The 19,801-nt window shown below is 39.8% G+C and overlaps 3 protein-coding genes across 3 annotated transcripts in view; 2 read left to right on the forward strand and 1 right to left on the reverse strand.

Annotated features, from left to right (window-relative positions):
- Nucleotides 1-901: 901 nt before the first annotated feature.
- On the forward strand, nucleotides 902-6,550 carry asip2b (agouti signaling protein, nonagouti homolog (mouse) 2b). The gene is made up of 4 exons (XM_041055613.1): nucleotides 902-939; nucleotides 1,127-1,259; nucleotides 4,819-4,892; nucleotides 5,847-6,550. Exons 2-4 carry the CDS (start codon nucleotides 1,151-1,153, stop codon nucleotides 6,012-6,014), a joined length of 351 nt encoding a protein of 116 aa, XP_040911547.1. The 5' UTR covers nucleotides 902-939; nucleotides 1,127-1,150; the 3' UTR covers nucleotides 6,015-6,550.
- Nucleotides 6,551-7,983: 1,433 nt separating this feature from the next.
- LOC121193826 (V-type proton ATPase subunit d 1-like) lies at nucleotides 7,984-11,699 on the forward strand. Its single transcript, XM_041056303.1, has 8 exons — nucleotides 7,984-8,104; nucleotides 8,812-8,983; nucleotides 9,371-9,549; nucleotides 10,434-10,513; nucleotides 10,699-10,776; nucleotides 10,874-11,050; nucleotides 11,158-11,235; nucleotides 11,535-11,699. Exons 1-8 carry the CDS (start codon nucleotides 7,984-7,986, stop codon nucleotides 11,697-11,699), a joined length of 1,050 nt encoding a protein of 349 aa, XP_040912237.1.
- A 16-nt stretch (nucleotides 11,700-11,715) lies between these two features.
- LOC121193056 overlaps nucleotides 11,716-19,801 on the reverse strand; it is a 29,392-nt gene continuing 21,306 nt past the window's right edge. The window contains exons 50-68 of the mRNA XM_041055175.1: nucleotides 19,644-19,759; nucleotides 19,124-19,270; nucleotides 18,630-18,743; nucleotides 18,354-18,470; nucleotides 18,091-18,249; nucleotides 17,757-17,918; nucleotides 16,989-17,151; nucleotides 16,709-16,896; nucleotides 16,547-16,639; nucleotides 16,237-16,441; nucleotides 15,509-15,696; nucleotides 14,847-14,944; nucleotides 14,221-14,405; nucleotides 13,797-13,996; nucleotides 13,519-13,690; nucleotides 13,319-13,428; nucleotides 13,074-13,181; nucleotides 12,356-12,482; nucleotides 11,716-12,204 (exon numbers count right to left, since the gene is read on the reverse strand). Of these exons, the coding sequence (XP_040911109.1) occupies nucleotides 12,194-12,204; nucleotides 12,356-12,482; nucleotides 13,074-13,181; nucleotides 13,319-13,428; nucleotides 13,519-13,690; nucleotides 13,797-13,996; nucleotides 14,221-14,405; nucleotides 14,847-14,944; nucleotides 15,509-15,696; nucleotides 16,237-16,441; nucleotides 16,547-16,639; nucleotides 16,709-16,896; nucleotides 16,989-17,151; nucleotides 17,757-17,918; nucleotides 18,091-18,249; nucleotides 18,354-18,470; nucleotides 18,630-18,743; nucleotides 19,124-19,270; nucleotides 19,644-19,759 (2,663 nt within the window). The 3' untranslated portion in view covers nucleotides 11,716-12,193. The remainder of the gene's footprint in view (nucleotides 12,205-12,355; nucleotides 12,483-13,073; nucleotides 13,182-13,318; nucleotides 13,429-13,518; nucleotides 13,691-13,796; nucleotides 13,997-14,220; nucleotides 14,406-14,846; nucleotides 14,945-15,508; nucleotides 15,697-16,236; nucleotides 16,442-16,546; nucleotides 16,640-16,708; nucleotides 16,897-16,988; nucleotides 17,152-17,756; nucleotides 17,919-18,090; nucleotides 18,250-18,353; nucleotides 18,471-18,629; nucleotides 18,744-19,123; nucleotides 19,271-19,643; nucleotides 19,760-19,801) is intronic.

Raw genomic sequence — 19,801 nt, forward strand, 5'->3', positions numbered from 1 at the left:
ATTCAGGCAAGCAAAAGCATTTGAGGTTTTAAGTGTGTCAATACGCAGAACATTAACCCATCAAAACTGTCTGCCAACAACTGCTTACAGTTGACTTGTTCTCCAAGTTAGTCTCAAGTGCTATAAAATACACATGACACATCTGGCTTAGTGCTCCTCCAATAAAGTAGAGGCAGGATGTTATGATTGAATAAAAACTTGTTCCAGAGTCAAATTAAGGGGGTACTGATTTTATGTTGTTTTTCAGTTCCTTGCAGAATTCCCTGATTCTTCTGAATTCCCAAACACAAATAGAGAAGTTTTTCATCATTGCTTGTGGGATATCTCAGGTGTACAGTTCAATTTCACAATTATGTAAGTGCACATATGATGCGGTACAACCTTCACAAGTCTGTTTGCCAGAATCTCAGTCAGAATTGTATCAGAGGTTTGCTTTTCCAGATCTTATATCACCACTGCAGCCTCATATTAAATCAATCATAGGTTTCTCAGGCTTGATAACTGGTTTTAATGTCAGTGAGCCAGCCTGCACAACACACACATTTACACACACACAGGGCCTAAAATGAATCCTGCCACGGAAACTGCTGGTAACCATAGTTTTTTCAAAACAGAAGTACTTCTGATTCTTTACTGAAGATAAAGAAAGTAAGTAAGTAAATAAATAAATAAATAAATAAATAAAACAAATCACCCTGTTTTTTATGATGTTTTATCACAGAAAGTAATTTCCTATTTCCTTGTCGGATTTGTTGTTTGTTGCCAGAGCAACCATCGTTCACCAAGCATCATCTCCTGCCGTGCCTCGAGTCCGTCATGTGGGGGCGGCGCGTTTCGGTGTTTGTCATCCGTCGCCCTCCCCGTGTTGGAGGCAGTGGAGCCTCCACACAGCCTGAAGGAAACCTGAAGCAACTACACTGAGGATTTACAGCAGAAGAAGTACGTGAGTCATGGATTTTTACTCTTACCATTGCACTTGATAGTCCGGGATTTGTTTTACGAATGTCGGGCTGATTTCTTTTCTTTTACTTTTATTTTTTATTTAGTTATTATTATTATTATTATTATTATTATTATTATTATTATTATTATTATTATTATTATTATTATATTTTTGTGTCATAAGGTGTCATAAACAGATCTCATCATCATGAGGAAGATCACCGGCAAGCACTTGTTGTGCCTCTTTCTGCTCGCATTTCCTCTATCCTGGGCAGAGGACACAAAGGAAGATGTGAAGACGAGGGAGAATGATACAGGTGAGGATTCTGTTTTCACATACATTCAGGCTGGTTTTTGTTTGCTTTTTGTGCGTGAGCCTCTAAAAAAGGTTCATCGCAAATAAAAATGGTGCAGCTTTTTAAGGAACATAATGACTAGATGAGAAATTAATTAACCGAGTATCGAGTATCAGTAAATTCGATTATATGCAAGGAGGAGAGAAGAAGCTTACTCCTACCGGCTCATTTCACAATCTCTATTTGAGAGTATCATTATAAAAATTTAAATTATGAAAAGAACTTGCATGAAATTGAAGAATCTGCACACAGGTGGTTTTGCAATAAGACTTCTGATCAATCTTCTCAAACTCAGCTTAAGGATTAAGTTTATGACAGCTTTAAACTATGGTTCTTTCAATTTCAAGAGTTGTATTTTGATGGGGTAGTTGTTATGCAGAATTAACAGGACACCTGGAGAGTCTGCCAAACTTAAAAGCCCAGTCCATATTTTTTGACCATAGCAGTTACAAGTGTACTAACAAGCAGTTTGTCCTGATGATTAAACTAACAGTGTGTAGAGACCACAATATGTCATTGTTGAGTTCTGATCTGTGGGGGACTTACGTTATGTCATTATACTGCCCTAAGGAGGTGCTAAAGTTGGAATTTTTTTATTCTACATATAAGAGCTTGTCATGCTGAATTACAGAAAAATATATGTAAGTTAAGTTGCCTAAGACAACATTTAAAAGGAACAGTGTGTAGTAAGCCTGTTTAACCATTAACAACTTAGAATGTATCATTGCTTTTTGTTAGTTTATGCATTAAAAGAATTTAATGATAATGTGAAAAACATGTTTCAGTCCTGAGTTTCAAGTTCTGTGCTGAGGAAACCATTTGATGTCTTGTTTGTGCTGACCTCCAGTGGTTTTGTATGGCAGCGCAACATTATCATGGTGTGAAGTGTGTTAGCAAATAGTTGACACACCTTTAGTAGACACAAAGAAGCATTAGCATTTATTTTTTAAGTTCTGTTTCTGGCCCCTCAAGAAGTCACACATTCACTCTCCTGTTACTCTCAACCACTACCTGTCCCTTTAGCCGTTAAATGCTCCTATGTGTTCTCCAGCTAGATGCTAATTTTGTCTTTTTGCTGTTTGGTGCTGGACAGGTAGTGTTCAGTGAGTTTATAAAAAAAAATGTTTTCGCTAAAACACGCAGTGTAACTGTAATTATTATGGTCATGAAAGGAAACCGGTAAGCTAGTGGAGTCTAGTGGATTCGTCACTACAAATTAACCCTTTCACATTACACATAGTTATGTTTTTCTTCCATTGTTAGGATGAAATTATCGTTTGGGGCAGCCTTAAGTTGCTGTAGTGATGCGTAAGTGCACTGTGGGTGTGGTCAGTACACCATGACATCACTGTTGGGTGTGGTTACAAGTGCAACAGAGCATACTTCTGACCACACACAATTATAATGCTCTATCAGAGGTCCTGTAGACTTGGAACTCAAGTTTTGTAAGTTTGACCCTCAGACTGTGATTTAGCCTGCAGGACATGAGGGAAAAAGTATGTGTTGCATTATAATTTCTTAAGAAGACAGATGGATCTCAAACAGAAAATGCTATATTTCAAGTAGTAGAGATCTTCAAGTGGAAGATCAAAGTGTGGAAGTGGGCCTCAGCATCAGCAGGACGAGAGGCATGAAACATCAACAAGCAGAGCGAAAGTATTTTCTGCACTGTAATAGATCAAGTGTACACATCTGGCCAAAGATTATCCCCAAAGTGCTGAGCTGGATTGGAAAAGAAGGTGCAGCGGCCATTGATCATGAGGCAGAGTGAAAAAGGTCAGAGCCAAGAGGAAAGATTTTTGATTTGCTGCCCTTATCAACTTGCATAGCATCTGGTATAAAAGACACGTTGTAGTCTTAGGGTGAGGGCGTTGGAGGTACCAGTTCATGCTGTAAGTGTTTTAACTTTGAGGGACGTTTTGGTGATGTTCCAAAGAACATCCAGGCCAGCAGAGGGTAAGTGTGGAGCCAAATCAATTTGGTTTCCATCAGAACACTGACAGTCTTAGCTGCTATTTCTTTCTGTAAAAAAATATCACACTGCCAGAAGCCTTGGATATCAATCCTTCTCCATTGTTTATGGGAACATACCAATATGGTTCAAAGCAAACATGATTGTAAATCATGTCCATCTGTACAGATCTGGCATGGTGGATTCATTTAGTGAAAAAAATAAGCACACCCTACTTATTTTATTCCACGTACTGTTAACATGCTGTTGTCACTGTTAGATGTACAAAACAAAACCATTGCTTCCGATGTATGAAGCTGCCTTCAGTTCAAGCAGGAGATCCATGATTGAAATTCTTCTACTTTACTGAGGTTAAGCAAGCCAAATCAGCAAACAATGACTCAACAGTTTATCGATAAGAATCATTTCAGAAGACAAATACCAGGGCAGTTTGATTGAAGAGAAAACTTTACACAAGGTCCACTTACTACTGTTCATTACATCACATCACATAACCTAAGAAGGGAACTTCATTCACATGAACTTGTGGGTTACTTGATGACAACTGAGAAAATTCTGTCCACTGAGGAAGACTGTGAGATGTGAATGAAAACTGAAAAAAAGTTAGCAAGTGGGCTTTGAGTCATGAACAAAGTTGTTCTATAACCTTAATAAAGTGTTTATTATTGTAAACATAAAGCAGGTTGTTAAATTCTTAACATCGTCAATGAAAGGGTGCCATATCTTCTCAAACACGTTTTTTTTATTTCAGTACATATGTTATTTTTCAAAAGGAAGGGTTGTTAACATCTGTCTCAACCACTGTGTCACATCTGGTCTATGAGTCTTTTTCCATAATAGTGCAATGCATTTTTTGGCATTGAGCAAACGGAGGCCTATGAGTGTTCTTTCACTTTTGTTGAAGTTATGCTTTTCTGGATACAGACCCAACAAAAACAAATTAGGGTCCAATGTGATTTGTTTTGAGAATTTTTTCAATTGTTACTCTCACCTCTTCCTCAAAACATTCTAATTTTTCTACATTGCCATAAACAATGGAATAGGGTTCCTTTACTTTCCATCCATTTTGTGCAAATATCTGGTATGTTTTTGTTATATCCGTTTAGTTCCACTGGTGTAACATACATCCGCATTAGCCATTTATAATGTATCAGTTTAAGACGTACATTTGTTGATTTGGTTTGAACTCCTGCACAAGCCATTTCCCACTGTTCCTCTGGAATTTCAGTCTCCAGGTCCTCTTTCCAGGCCTTCAATCTATTTAATGCATATTTACTTCTCCTCTGAGGCTGCTCCTGCTCACAGTCAAATGTTAGCCTGACAGAACAAAGAGAGGAAACTAAACAAGAAACTGCATTGTTGTTTCCCCTTCATTTGTAATAAGAATATAGGTCTCAGGAGTGTGGTGAAGGTGCCTTTTTCTTGGCCAGACAAACTGAATTGACCTCCACTGGAAAAAAAATGGACAGAGATCATTGTAATAGACAATGTTTATCGAATGTGCTTATTAATAGTAAATAACAATTCTTCTATTATTTCCAACCCTAGTTTGGAGCCAAGCAAAGACCAGACGACTGTTTGCAAGGCAAAAGACTTCTCCGACACAGGGAGGACGCATTTCTGTGAGTTTTCTTCGTTCTTCTTAAACTGCCTTTCTATGCCCCATAAGGCCACTGTATGTCCACTAACGTTTCAGGTGTGATTATGAATGCTTTGTTGCACGTGTCCATGTTTCTGCATGGACAATGTTCCTTTTAAATGTTGTCTTAGGCAACTTAACTTACATATATCTTTCTGTAATTCAGCATGACAAGCTATTATATGTAGAATAAAAAAATTTCCAACTTTAGCACCTCCTTAGGGCAGTATAATGACATAACTTAAGTCCCCCACAGATCAGAACTCAACAATGACATATTGTGGTCTCATAAAATTTAGATAGCTAAATATACTTTATAGATCCCCTAAGGGAAATTGTTAAACGTGGTGAAGGTGTTGGCAAACTGCTGCTGCTTTTTTATACATTCAGCAGAGAAACACCACATTAGCTTTTATTTGGAGTCACATTTTTGGCCACTGATGTTTGTTAACCCAATATTCACTCTCTTTTTGCTCTGTTTTGGTCTCTACCAACTCCTAAGGGAAATATCTGGCTCTTTAGCTACTAAATGCTCTATTATGCTTGCCAGCTAACCCCCTGGGCTTTCTGTTTTGAAATGTCTCTGATGAGAGCAATAAGATTGAACCAAAACATTAAAGTTGCAGGCTGTAAAACCAAAACAATGAGCTGAAAGACACTAAAACCCTCTGCAGTGCTGAGGGGAACTGAAGAGATGAGTGAATTGTGGGTCTTTCACTATGAGCAAATCCTTTCACCTTACACATAGTAATATGACCAGCTGTGTATAAGAAAAACTCAGATTAGTGCAGCTTTAAAATTTAGCTTTGTGTTCAAACTCTGCATACAGAGACAAACATGAGACATGAGTCAAACGGTTGATGTGGATTTTACCCAATTTTCCATGTAGCTGTGAGACGTTTCCTGTGAATACATCTCTCTGTTGGTGTTATTTCAGAAACAAAAGTCAGACCTTATGACACCTGCACGTCGCTGTGGGCGCTTGATGGAGAACTGCTCATCTCATGTGCAGTGCTGCGACCCCTGCGCCTCCTGCCGCTGTCGACTCTTCAACACCATTTGCCACTGTTGGAGGATGAACCCGCTGTGCTTAAAGAGGACATAAATAAATGGGGCACACACGCACTCACAGACACACACATGCTCAAACACTCCCCGGGGACATATACAATGCTAAGTATATCTACACATGGGAATTCACTTACACTGCCCTCTGGCCTGAGTAATACTTACCACAGTTCAGAGTAAAGTAGAAACATTTGGAAAATCATGAAACAGTCTGAGGTTTAAAGTGAAAGTTCTCTGCATTGTTGATGACTTCCACACTTCTGTGAAGGAGAAGTGTTTCAGTTTTCTGAGGCATTAACATGAAAAAAACAAAACAGAAATGTTTACAGAATATCCAGATACCCTACATACAGTATGTAGATGTAACAACGGAGAAGTGATATGTTTTTTCATGTATGTATACAGTCACATTAAGTATGTGTTGTTCTTGTGCAGTGGGGTATTTCCCACACTACTGCTGCTTTTTAATATCTTGCTCTCCCGCCATGTTAAACTTGTCTGGACGCCAATAACTGGATTTACTTTGGAACATACATTTCTTTTTTTAAACTCACTGCCCTACAGACTAAATATGAAAAAAGAAAAAGAAAAATAATCTGATTTGTGCCATTAACGGTTAAAAAAATTAATGTCGATGTATTAGTAAAGTTAGTTTATATTTTTGCTATTGAATAAATACATTGTAAGCCTATATAATTCTTGTGTTTTATTCTTTTCTTTATCTTTTTTCAATCAAAATGTCCTTACATGCTTAAATATAGAATTACTTATGTGGGGATTTATGGGAAGGAACTGTGTTTCATTTCGGCAATATCAGACACGGGATCAAAACAAAGCAAAGAAAAAAGCAGTTATTTTGAAAATGTTTGCTGGCAGCTATCTTGTGGATAAACAGAGACTAAACCTGCTTTGTAGTCTTTTCCTGGATGGTTTTGTGGAAAGCAGGAAGATAATGAACATTAAGCACATTGAAGGGGGCCAAGAGATGCGCATAGATAGACACATGTTGATTTTAGTCTGTGTGAACTCCAAAGTAAAGCAGTTTTACATCTCTTAAAGCTTATCCAGGCAATCTGTGGTGCATATGCAGGTAATACCTTGTCTGGGACCCTGTCTGCTCCTCTTCTAATGGAAAGTGTAGAGAAAGAAGGATGTCTAATTGCAAAAATAGGCACATCTGATGAAATGAAACAGTAGCTCTTATCTTTCCATTTCATAGAGATCATGACATATGTATTTCGTTAGCTGTAAACAGTTACAGTATGTCCTCCAAAGCCAGGATCGTGAAGGAGTTGAAGATAGAGAAGAGTGAAGTATTACTGAAAAGAGCCTTAATCACATTTCAGCCATGTTTCCATGATGCAGTAACTCATCTATATTCGTAGAGCTAAACATATGTACTGCATGTGTTTAAATGAAAATCAGTCATACATTTAGGGAGGAAGACACAAGGAAAGGTCAACCATGATGTGCAACATACATTTTTCGACGAGGAACATGATAAATGTTGGTAGATAATCTTTTTATCTGCTACCTTCACAAATCATCTGATCTGTCTTCTGCCTGTTTTGACACAGATTCATTCTCACACATGCAAAACCTGAGTGAACTTTATCATTGTGAGCGCTGGATGATGGAAGAGCAGTGAATCTAATTTTTTATCCAATGTTTGTTCAGCTTAATTCCCTTTTGACTTCCATGATGTTCAGCCAAAGAGTATTACTCTCTTAATGTTTTTCAAAAAGAGATATGTCTTTCTCTGGGTACACCGAATAAATGTGAGCAAATAGACTGAATGTATTCAAGAGCAGGAACTGGGACAGCAAACACTTTTAGGACTGCTACGGAATTTACTGGTGTCAAAGAGGAAGGGAAAAAAACTGCATGAATGTTAGTCAGAGGGGGAATAATGCAGAAGTTTCTGTAAAAAAAAAAAACCCCAAAGAGAAACACATCTAAACATTACTTAAACTGCAGCCAAGCGTGTTGATAGCTCATTTGGCATCATGGCAGAGCTCAGCTTCAACGTAGATCATGGCTATCTGGAGGGCCTGGTTCGAGGGATGAAGGCTGGGATTCTGACTCAGACAGACTATCACAATCTGGCCCAGTGCGATACACTCGAGGGTAAGACTATCGTATCACACTGTCATTTTTGGACACATCTTTATTTTGTGAATTAAGCTTTCCCTGAAATGTAATACACCCTTTAGCTATGCCCCCCACCCTTTTTTTAAAAAAAATTCTTGTGCATGTGTGCGGGGGTGTCATGCAGTTGAGTGCTGACAGACATTACCCTATCCACCCTCATGTTTCCTCATGTGGATCTTATTTATTAAGGAGTTCACCTGAAATTTCTTTCTAGGAATCAGGCATTCCTTTATGACAGTGAGAGAAACAGCAAGTCAGTAAAGATAAAGCTGGATGAAATGTTCATTTTGAATATGTTTAGTGCCTCACACATATACATAACATGTCAACACTGTGGTAAATGGTTCTTGGAAGGAGTCTTCGAGACAGTTCACTGAAAAACACACTGTACACCATATGTACTTGTTTATATAATGCTTACGATTGAACACAATCATAAAACTTATGATTGTGTAATAGTCATCGTCAGTTGTGATGTGTTTAGCCATGTGTGTATTACTGCATGTACTGTATTATGATTCACCTCGTCCTGATTTGTAACTGCGACCTAGAAGGAAGTCGCAGTGGGAAAACTCAGATTTTAGAGCACAAGTATCTGTATGGATATACTGGACACAAAAAAGGGGATGTTAAGTACAAAACTCTCAGTTAAAACCTCTCCCCCTCTCCTCTCCTCTCCTCAGACATGAAGCTGCACCTGCAGAGTACAGACTACGGTAAACTGCTGTCCTTGTCTGAGGAGGACCTGACTGTGTCTCTGGTGGACAACAGGCTGAGGGAAAACCTGGTGACTGAATTCAGTTGCCTGCGCTCCAACGCCCTGCCTCCACTCTCCACCTTCTTGGACTATATAACGTATGCTATGACACTGCATGTGGTTTATCATAAATAATACAAAGGTCACAGGATAAGCAAGGTTAAGCACATTAATTATTAATTATTAATTTGCTGTTCCAAAAGAAAACCATGGCTCACATCCATCAATTCTGATGATACCCCTTGTTATTTTTACATACAGTACTGGAAAGCATCAGCTTTACACAGACATAAAGCACTTCATAAAATCAAAGGCCATAAAATTCAGTCCATTAAATTCAAAGAAAACTAATTTCACCGAACCTAGTGTATCCTCCCAGTTTCACAGAATCTAAAAATAAAGGTATGTCAGGGGGGTTGTAATAGAAAATGCCACGCAGACAAATAAAGGTACTTCCATTTACTGTGTTCTCTGTGTTGCCATAGCTACAGCTACATGATCGACAATGTGGTGTTGCTGATCACCGGGGCCCTGAAACAGAAGGATGTGGCAGAGCTCCTCCCGCGTTGTCACCCGCTGGGAGCTTTTGACCAAATGGCAGCCGTGGGCATCGCCCGCACCCCATCTGAACTCTATTCAGCCATTCTGGTGGACACACCATTAGGTAGACTCATCAAATCATCTCTCTTTTATTCCCAAAGATAATAAACTAAAGTAATGATAGCATTAATTCTCTTTCAATCGGAGTCATTGCAAGTCCACCATTTTACAGTGGAAATCGTAGAAGTAATAATATTTAGAAGGAAGCACCTTTGAAAACTCTAAAATATGGAAGCTGATTTATGCCTAGGAGAATAAAAAGATAAGTTAAACATGATGAAAATAAAAAATACTCATGGTTAGTCAGGTTACTAAGTCAAAATTACTTTATTTTGAATTTAACTTGTGTCTTACGTAATGTCAAAACTTAGAGTTAAGGCGTAGTCACACCAGAAAGTGGCACAAATTCATCTGCGTGTCTTCACGAAATGTGTTTTGTTCTCAGGATTATACCCCATTCCAATCAGTAAAGAGTTACTGAAAGAGGAAAAACTCTCTCTGGGATAGCAAGCTTGCTAACTGTCAGTTATCAACAAGCTAATAAAGTGTAATGGCTTTCTCCATTTTGGACTCTGTTCCCTCAGTGATCGGAACTGTCATGACAGCTTTGTGTAAATGAATTTGCAAGTCAAAGTTCATTATAGCCAAACACAAAAAAAATTGCTTAGATTTACTTGTCCAAGTCCACTGACTGTAGTTATGGAAATTAACTGATTCTGCAGTGAAAGATTTTTACAAATGTTCTTTTACCAGCTGGTGTGACCAGAACTCAGAAGTCAGAATTTCGAATTACCCTGAGTATTTTTCATTATTATCATCTTTAACTTTTCACCTGCCTTTTTTTCTATTCCTGGTAGAAATTGGCTTCCACATTGAAGTTCTACCACTGTAAACTAAAAAAAAAGTGGCGCATGATACTGACTGATGACCACTGTGTTGTTTGTGTAGCTCAGTTTTTTCAGGATGCTGTATCTGAGTCCAACCTGGACGAAATGGAGGCTGAGATCCTGAGAAACAAACTGTATAAGGTGATTACAGGATGACATAAAATGGCATGACCATGGTAACTTATCATGATGCACAGTCATCAGGAATTATGGACAGGCGGGCACAAAATGTTCCAAATTGTGACCTTCATCCACTCCACCACCCAACCAGCCTTAGCTCTGATCTGCTTTTCATGATAAAGACTGCCCTCTCTTTTTTTTAAAAGGCATATTTAGAGTCTTTCCACGCTTTCTGCAAGAACATCGGTGGTGCCACAAAGGACACAATGTGTCCTGTCCTGGAGGTACTGTAACAATTTCCACTGCATGAGCTGATGAAGTTTTACATAGTGTTAAAGATTAGTTTTGCTGAAAATGCTTGTGTGTGCATGTGCCCTGCAGTTTGAGGCAGACAGGCGGGCCTTCATCATCACAGTGAACTCCTTTGGGACAGATCTCAGCGGTGCAGACAGGAGTGCTCTGTATCCATCTTGTGGTAAACTTTACCCCGAAGGGCTGCAACTGCTGGCCAAGGCAGAGGACCACGAACAGGTCAAAGCTGTGGCCGACTGTTACCCAGTGAGTCTAAGCTCATCTCTGAGGATTACTTAATGAGACATGCTGTGTTATTGTTGTACTTAACTTCAGTTGGACATGAGGTTAACTTTAACCTAAACCTCCCCCAGGACTATAAAATCCTTTTTGATGGTCCTGAGCCGGAATCACAGTTTAAGACTCTGGAGGACAGATTCTTTGAACAAGAGGTAATAAAAATTTAATGTCCATGTAGCCTCCACATGATTTATGATTATTTTTTTCTTATAGTAAAAATATTTGGACTAAACAACACATTTCACTCTTCTGCTTTTCGTGGGAATTCAGAAAGAAAGTTTGGACAGTCTGTTTCAATCAAAATATTATTTCAATATTTTGATAAGTCGCCCAGTGGGTGACTGTGCAAACTGAAAACATATTCTCAACTTGATTTCAGTTTTAAACTTCATGTATATAAATCTGCATTTCCTGGCCTTCTCTAGTGGCTTCAACTCTCCTCTTTCCTCAGGTGAAGCTGAACACACTTGCTTTCCTGCAGCAGTTCCACTTCGGAGTATTTTACTGCTACATCAAGCTGAAGGAGCAGGAGAGTCGCAACATTGTCTGGATCGCTGAGTGTGTCACACAGAGACAGAAGTCCAAGATACACAATTACATACCCATCTTCCAGTGAACAAATTAACGATAAAGAGCAACACAAACGTGTATTTATACATACATACATAGTATACAACAGTGTAATAAATGCACTTTCCGCAAACTGTATAAAAATATTTGTCGATCTCTTTATGATCTAAGTTTGGTTGTGAGGATTAGTTACTGTGGTTACACTAAAGTCAGTCACAAATATCTTCAGTGTTTGTACTACAGACCACAGAAAATACATAAAAGAGGCCTTGTGATTAATAATAAACTACTTGCTATAGTTAATATGTTTACATTCACATTACTGACACATTATCTGCACGTCTAAACAAGACAAAAGTGCACATTACAAGGAGGTATAATATTGTGTAACTATACAATAGGGTATAAAATTTAACAAAAAAATGTATGCAATTAACTAATGTGGCACAACCAGTGGTATAAGAGTGTAAATGTGTCTGTTTTAGCAGCTAACAGGGTCTTAAATCACTCATCTTTGCTTTTCAAAAGCTTGTCCTTCCTTCATACTTTCACTGAAACAAAAAGGAAAAACAAGTTAAAAAAACTATTTTTTTGCTTTGAGAAATGTAAAACATCTGCCACATCATGACAGCACAGTATTAGAGACTGGACACAGCATGCGTCTAACTATGCACATCTTGGCTCAGTAGTGCTCTAACTTACGGCACTGGACAGGGATCTCCAGAGGTATGTAGTTCTGCTGGCAGAGGTGAACAAAAGCTGATGCTAGTCTGCAGGGGGCTCTGAAGGAGCTCAACTCACACACCGATATGAACTGACCAGGATCCACCTGACAACACAGAAACACTGCTGTAAACACGAAGCTCACAATCAATCACAAATTCACATCACGTATAGGACTGAAAATGAGCCAGGATTTAATATTTAGCTGCCAGAGGGAACACAATGGATTTGTCTGGCAGAACCCAAGCCATGCATTCTATTTCCTTGAGGTCACATCTTTAAATTCATGGTCAGGTCAGGCAACAGAAAGAGTAAAGAAATATTTTTCTTTCCACCAACTTTAAGTAAGAATAGTAATTTTTTAAAATGTATTTATTTATTTTGCAGTGCTATGACCAGTTTTTTGCTTCATCGATTCTGGGAAATGCATAAGGTTATGTTTGCCATGTTAATTTTTCTCATCACGGCCAGCTGATGAATGTCTTATCTTGGCCATGAATTCCATAAAATGTTACGAAAGGTCAGAGATGTGTGGTGGGCGCAGTGCCAGGCACATGTTTTCATGTGTGTTATGTCCAGATTCAATTTACCTCACCGTACAGTGATGAAAGCCATGACTTATTTCATGTCCCTTAATCTTAGATCATCCTAGGGAAACAGTTGCTCATGCATGGCAGTTCAGTTTTTTTCTACTCACCACTCTAAAGCAGGGACTCAGCGGAGAATCAGGAGAAGAGAACAGAAAATCGCAGCTCACAGGGCTTGCGGTTGTTGCAGCTGGCGGCCTGATACACTCCGGTTTCATCTGAAGGAACGCACAAATGGTCAGACTGCAGATGAGATGAGAACTGGATACTTTCATGTCAACAAAGCTCGATTAAATTGGCATGTGCAGACATTTGTAAATACAAGAATCGAGAATTTGCCTCTCACTTATCCTACCTGCCAACTGTAGAAAAAAACGTCCAAGTTTTCAGCTTGAGATCCGTCAGGCAAAGGAAAATCATTCCCTGCTTCATTGTCATTGGTCCCTAACAGACCAGTGGATGTGCCTATGTAAAAAAAAAAACATGCATACCTACCAGAGAATGACGTTTCTTAAAAATATGAAATTAGTGTTAACAAATATTATGTTTTCCTACCATGTAACCATCCATCCAGTGTGAAGCTGCACACCTCAGTCGACAGGTCACATGATACTGAAACTCCTTTCTGATTGGACACCTGTACAATGTTTGACCCGCTCCTGACAGCAGCCACTCCACTGTCACTGTGAAATGTGTGTGTTACAGCATTGTTGCAGTTGGCCTTCACCTGTGACACAAACATCTTTTTAAATGTTTTTCTTTTTAATTCTCTTGTAAATAAATAAACCAGATGCCTTGAAAGACACCTCTTACAAACCGCCTTTAGCACATACCTGTCCACTGTGCTGAATGTGGACGGTGCTGTTACTCATTTCCATCAGGAGAAAGCTCTGTGAGTCTGAGTTGAGAAGCAGCGTGAATGAAGGGTCAGAGCTGACGTCTCGGGCGAGGAGCAGTGGACATGAACCCGGCAGCTCGTACAGGTGACCATCAAACGTCACCACAAACTGATCTCCCACCAGCAGAGCTTGGTCTTTTGGAGAGAGACAAAGATAAAGACAGAGAGACAGACTTTAAGTACTTTAAATCCATCATTTACACGTTACCATTGTAGAAACCATGTTACATAGTTCTTCCCAAGAATCTTCCCAGAAAATTATCAGGAAATAAAGGACATATGAAATAAAATGTTACCAACCCCTTTACTGAAGCTGTCTTATGCATATATTGTTAAAGTTAAATGTGAGTTTGTTTTACGTATAAACGGGCTGTCCATGATCTTCCTCTTGAGGCGGTAAAGTTCAGCAGTGGGTCTGATGGAGGCGAGGGTCTGCAGGGGCCTCAGGAGCCACTCTTCCAGAAGGATCTCCACCACTCCGGCCTCGGCCAACCTCGACCGGGGCGGCGGGGGCAGCGGCAGTGACACAACCACTGCACACTCGCTGGAAAAAAGCCGAGAGGATTCTGATCAAAATGTCTTTACGGAGAATCCTTTTCTGACATCTGTTCTGCAACACATGAAAAACTTTGAAGCTTGTGGTCAAGCTGTTGCACAGTAAGGACTGATTTGGTAACTTGGTTTCAAGAGCCTCTTAATGACTGTATTTTAGTTTTTAGTTAAAGTCAACTTCAAACTTCAAACTCTGAAATACTGTTAAAACAACAGTTAAGTAGCCTATACATCTAAAAAAAATCATTGATTCTGAACCAGATGTATCCCAGTTTTTATACAGACATCTTCTGACATTAGCTCCTGCTGTGTGGGTTTTAGCATACTACAACAAAATGAAAGATTTATCCTCTCTCTGACATGTTTAAGTCATTTTATGAAAAGTAAGGCACAGAAAGCTTTTCTTCATGTAGTGCTCAGACATGTACTGTACCTGGGGGAGAATTTGTAGACAGAGGCCAGTTGTTTCCTGACTCCAGACAGAGCCGTGGCCAACCTGGTCTCCACCCAGTAGTAGGTCTGCTGTCCAACCTGATTCACACAAAAGGTCAACTTTTAATACACATACGTGAGAATGTTTAAATGCATATTAGTATCCTGGTTTTGAGTCTAATCCTGGATTTGATCGTAGTTGGGATATTAAACAAACATTCCTTTAGAATAGAATAGAATAGAATATACTTTATTGATCCCTTTGGGAGGTCCCTTGGGGAAATTTGGGTACCAGCAGCAGTACAACACCAAAAAACACAGTAAAGCAGCAGTACAAAGTAAAAAAGTAAAAAGTAACTAACTAAGTTAAGTTAGTTAACTAAGGTGCTGGTATAAAATAGAATGTAAATGAAATAAAATATAAAAGTAGAATAAACTCTTGAATAATTAGTACTAAAATAGAACAAGGGTGGATTCAAGTAAAAAATTAAAATATAAAGTATATACAAACATTGCAAACAAACATTGCACTCTTAGATGTGGAAATAATAATAAATTACTGCACATGAGTTATTGCACATAGAACGTGATTCTAACATTGGTGCAGGTTTGTCTTCCCTTTACCTGCTAAGACATTTCTACATGATTGTGCAGGTTCCTCACCACATCCAGGGCAACACCGAACGTGGCGACGCCGGCCTGAGTCAGAGGTCTCAGCTGAGCGTTCCCAAGCAGAGCATGCAAGACTTCCACAAGTCTGTCAGTCCACAACAGAACAGCTTCCCTCCACTTCGCCTCCAGCTGCTGGCCATTCACATCCTGATACACACCTGCCAGAGTGGCCAGGGGTCCTGAGGCACAAATCAACATCAGGGTTTGACTTATGTTTCAAGGGAGACTGAGAATGTGTGCAACAGCAATAAATTTCATTTTTCTAATCCCTGAGGTCACTCCTCTGTCTTACTTTAGCGATATGGGATAGTGAATAATGAAATTTATTTCTGGGGTTGGAGTATCACGGTGAAATAAATGAATGCTGTGAGTAACAGAGATCTTTTTCTGGCTTCAGATAATGACAGAGGGTGAGAGGATTAGTTTACGATTCCAAGTTTCTTGAAAAAAAAACTAAATTTATGGCTATAGGAGGTAAAGCAGGGGCTGGCTGTAATTCCCTGACTCAAAAACCAAACAGTGCATCTATGTATTTACAGCAACTAAATTTCCTGTGTATACACATCTACAGTACTCCACGACTGCATTGTAGCTTCTGTACTTGTTGACCTGTCTGTACATTAAATGAAAGAAAATGTACCAAGTATTTTTTTAACATTACAAAATGTGGGACCCCATTCAGCTGACATGAGTGGTTAGCGTGGTCTCTCTGCACTCACTCCTCAGCTCCTGCTGTCCCAGCAGTGAGGCGTGCTGCAGCAGACTCAGAAGGCGAGGCAGGCTGCTGGTCACGGTGTGACGAAGGGAGCTGTTCTGCCACAGAGCCAACAAACCTCTGTCTCTCTGCCCCAGTAGAGCTTCAACTCGCTGGGAAACATGAAGCGGCACAACGCTCAGCTCCTGGAGCAAATCACTGTCTCTGGACTGCAGAGAATGTTGTGAAGAGAAGAAACAGCACATTGAAACCTAAGTTAGATCCATTGTACATTGTTTACATTAAGTTTCCTAGTTTTGCTGTCTTGTGGTTACCTGTCGCCTGAATTCTGTGAGGAGATGCTGTAATGTCTTGATTCTTTCCAATAGTTTATTCCATATCCGAGAGCTCAAATAGTGAATCCGTGCCTGTGAGAACAACATACAGCGTGTAAAAGTGTCATATTATATATGTAGAAGCAAAAATTTAGCTCTTACCTCTACTGCATTTAGACTCTCCAAACAGCCACTTGCTCTCAGCATCAGCCTCTGATCGGCTCTTCCCACAGACACACTGCCCAGAGTTGTAGGTTTGCTGCTGCCGTCTCTTTTCTGTACATCCAGCATCAAACTGCGATTTGTTCCCACACACGTCACTACAGTGAGGTCCTCACAAAGGCCTGGGCCTGGACATGAAGCGAGTGAATTCTTCATAATCATAGTTGTAATATTCTTTTGCCATTTTTTGCGAATATGCCAAAGATTATTCTACATTTACCGTTCGCATATCCTGCTGTGGTCTGAAGGCACCGTCCCTCTATCGTACCGTTCAGCCAGATCTTCTCTTTGCGGTCCAGCCTGGCTTGCACCTGGAGACCAGAGCCCTGGGGCCAAGATAAGGCACTGCTTCCTACTTCCACACTCCAGTTACCTATTCTAGACTGTGAAGAACATACACACACGTTTGTTGTATCACAACTACATATACATCCCAAAACCTCGCTCTAATTTTGCTCTTAATTCTAACATTAATTAATTAGAATAGAATAGAATAGAATAGAATAGAATAGAATAGATCTTTATTGTCATTGTCACAGGTACAACGAAATTTAAAGTGCTCTCCAGTCAGTGCATAAAAAATATTAAAAAGAATAAATAAATAAAACATATAGTAACATTAGCAGCATACATAACAGACATACACATGCAGTCATACACACCAAATCATTGCCTAAAAACAGCGTATTGCATATTATTTTTTTGTAGTATTGAGGGTTCTTATTGCGGTTGGATAAAAACTGTGTTTGAGTCTGTAATTAATTAGTTCAGAATAATATTGTACTTTAGCTGATTTAGCTCTGGTAAAGCTTTGAGCGCTCTGCTTTCCTACAAGTTCATCTAAGAGCACGGGTGGAGTCATTTAGCCAGGGGGGTACCGACAGTGTTAGCCCTTAGGTCTTTTAAGTTTTAAAGGAGCTACACAAGATGTGCTCTGTTAAACTAAAGTTACAAGGACACGTTATAGTACTACATTGTAGTTGTTTACCTCAGAGAAAAGAGACACGTTGGTGACCTGAGCAGTGGTGGAGTTGGTGAGGGCGAGTGTGAGGCTGCACTGGTAGGGGCGTCCTGTCACTGATAGACGAGACTGTGTGTAAAACAGCTCCTCTCCTGAGTTCACTCTGTGGGATCCTGACCATGAAAGAGCCTGAGACACACATACACAGATATACAACATGATGTTATACTAATTAAATGTTTCATCAAATAATTCTTCCAGGCTGGAGACTCTCCCAGCATGCACTGGTTGTACCACGGATCCAACGCAGGACAAGCAGAGACTATTTGTTATCGTCAGTGAGATAACTGTGAGGACTCACAGGCTGAGGGGGGCAGAGGCCCAGCAGCACTGTGTGCTCCAGACGGTCCCTGAGGTTGGTTTGGATTTTAGCCAGCAGTGTGTGTGAAGGACAGGGTGCAGGAGACACTTTATCCAACCCAACGTTAACCTGAAGGCTGTGCGTTCCCCGTGGACCCTTCTAGAAACACAGAAACACAAAGTTTTTCAAAACACCAGCCATTAGCCATCAGACATGGTAACTTGTATTTTGTTGATTTATATGTATAGTATGCAGAGGAGTACCTGGTACTTCACGCCTTGCTTAACACTCCTGTTGTCCCATCTTAGCTCTGCATTTTGCAAATATGAGTTTCCCTCCTGACCCACTGACACACAACCTTTAACAGAAGACACTATCATCTACACACGCACGCACGCACGCACGCACGCGCGCACACACACACACACACACACACACACACACACACACACACACGTCAAGTAATGGGGCAGTCCTTAAAAACAAATATGGCCATCAGTACCCATGAAGAGCTTTGAAACTGTAGGCGACCCACCAACCTGTTGTGCTGAGAACAGAGCACATGCCTGCCCCCTGCTGGAGTTGGTCTGCCACTGTTTGTTTAGGGTGACTGAGACATTGACAGGGACTCCACTGTCCCATGACAGATGGGTCTACATGCACAAAAACACACAGTTAAACTCCAAACTAAATTCTTAGTCTTACTAAAATGTAATGCATTAAAAATAATTCACATATCTATTCGTTTCCTTCTCCTGAAAGATGTAACTATTCACTTGTGTAAATTACTCATTACAGTTTGATCAAATGTGCAGTAAATTATTATTACATGAAGTCCATTACAGTGGATAGATGTATAACATGTTCAGAATAACAAATACTATTTTTCAAAAAATTACATTTAGGTTGTATTGGATCAATAAAAGAGACACAGTGACAAAACTGTTATAAATAATTGAATTTCCAGGTTTAATGATGTGCTGCGATAGACAGTTTTGTATTGTAAAATAAAAGTGTGAGCATCCTTGTGCACCTGGTGGCTGCTGCGTTGTTCTCTCTGTGAGCTGTGTGACAGTGTGTGAAGGGACAGCTGGCTGAGTGCGGAGGAGAACGGCTGTTTCAGCTCCAGCTTGGTCTCGTTCATCTCCTCTGACCAACTCCACGAGCTGAGAGCTCTGACCTTCAGATGAACAGTCACAGTTCATGACCACAGAAATCCAAACAGGCGCTCACACTCGACATTTAATAAACTTATGGGGTGTTTAAATCATTAAAGCTGCATTTCTACCATTGTAAAGTCTCCAGCAGTTTCCGTTGTGGTCAGGATTTTGTTCACAGATCAGGAGATTTTTTTTTCTGCACTAACTCTACAATATTTTAAAGTCAGTCCCACATGTATTTTTCCTAAATGTTTGTTACATTTTAATTCAGATTAAACAGAAAATGTTTTGTCTTTTTCTTTGAAGCCGGTCAAGTTCAGCTCCTGAGCAACAATAACTGAATGACAATTTTTCAGTGTTTTCAGGGTCATGACACACTTTGTACAGTCTGACCTGCTCCAGGCGTCCATGCCTCGTCCAGCCCAGTGATAAACTGTCTAGTCGGCCCTGTAGAGAGCGCTCCAGTGTCACCTCCAGACTGGTCCAGCGAGGAATGCAGTTGATCTGAACTAAGATCAAGGACAAGTTTAAGATATCAACAGTCTCTGGCC

This window comes from Toxotes jaculatrix, chromosome 14 (assembly GCF_017976425.1).
Source record: "Toxotes jaculatrix isolate fToxJac2 chromosome 14, fToxJac2.pri, whole genome shotgun sequence".
NCBI classification, from domain to species: Eukaryota; Metazoa; Chordata; class Actinopteri; family Toxotidae; genus Toxotes; species Toxotes jaculatrix.

Coding starts and splice junctions, on each gene's coding strand:
- asip2b (XM_041055613.1), top strand. CDS start 1,151: ATGAGGAAGATCACCGGCAAGCACTTGTTGTGCCTCTTTCTGCTCGCA. Junction 1,260..4,818: donor GACGAGGGAGAATGATACAG/GTGAGGATTCTG, acceptor TTCCAACCCTAG/TTTGGAGCCAAGCAAAGACC. Junction 4,893..5,846: donor CACAGGGAGGACGCATTTCT/GTGAGTTTTCTT, acceptor GTGTTATTTCAG/AAACAAAAGTCAGACCTTAT.
- LOC121193826 (XM_041056303.1), top strand. CDS start 7,984: ATGGCAGAGCTCAGCTTCAACGTAGATCATGGCTATCTGGAGGGCCTG. Junction 8,984..9,370: donor ACCTTCTTGGACTATATAAC/GTATGCTATGAC, acceptor GTGTTGCCATAG/CTACAGCTACATGATCGACA. Junction 10,514..10,698: donor TGAGAAACAAACTGTATAAG/GTGATTACAGGA, acceptor TTTTTTTAAAAG/GCATATTTAGAGTCTTTCCA.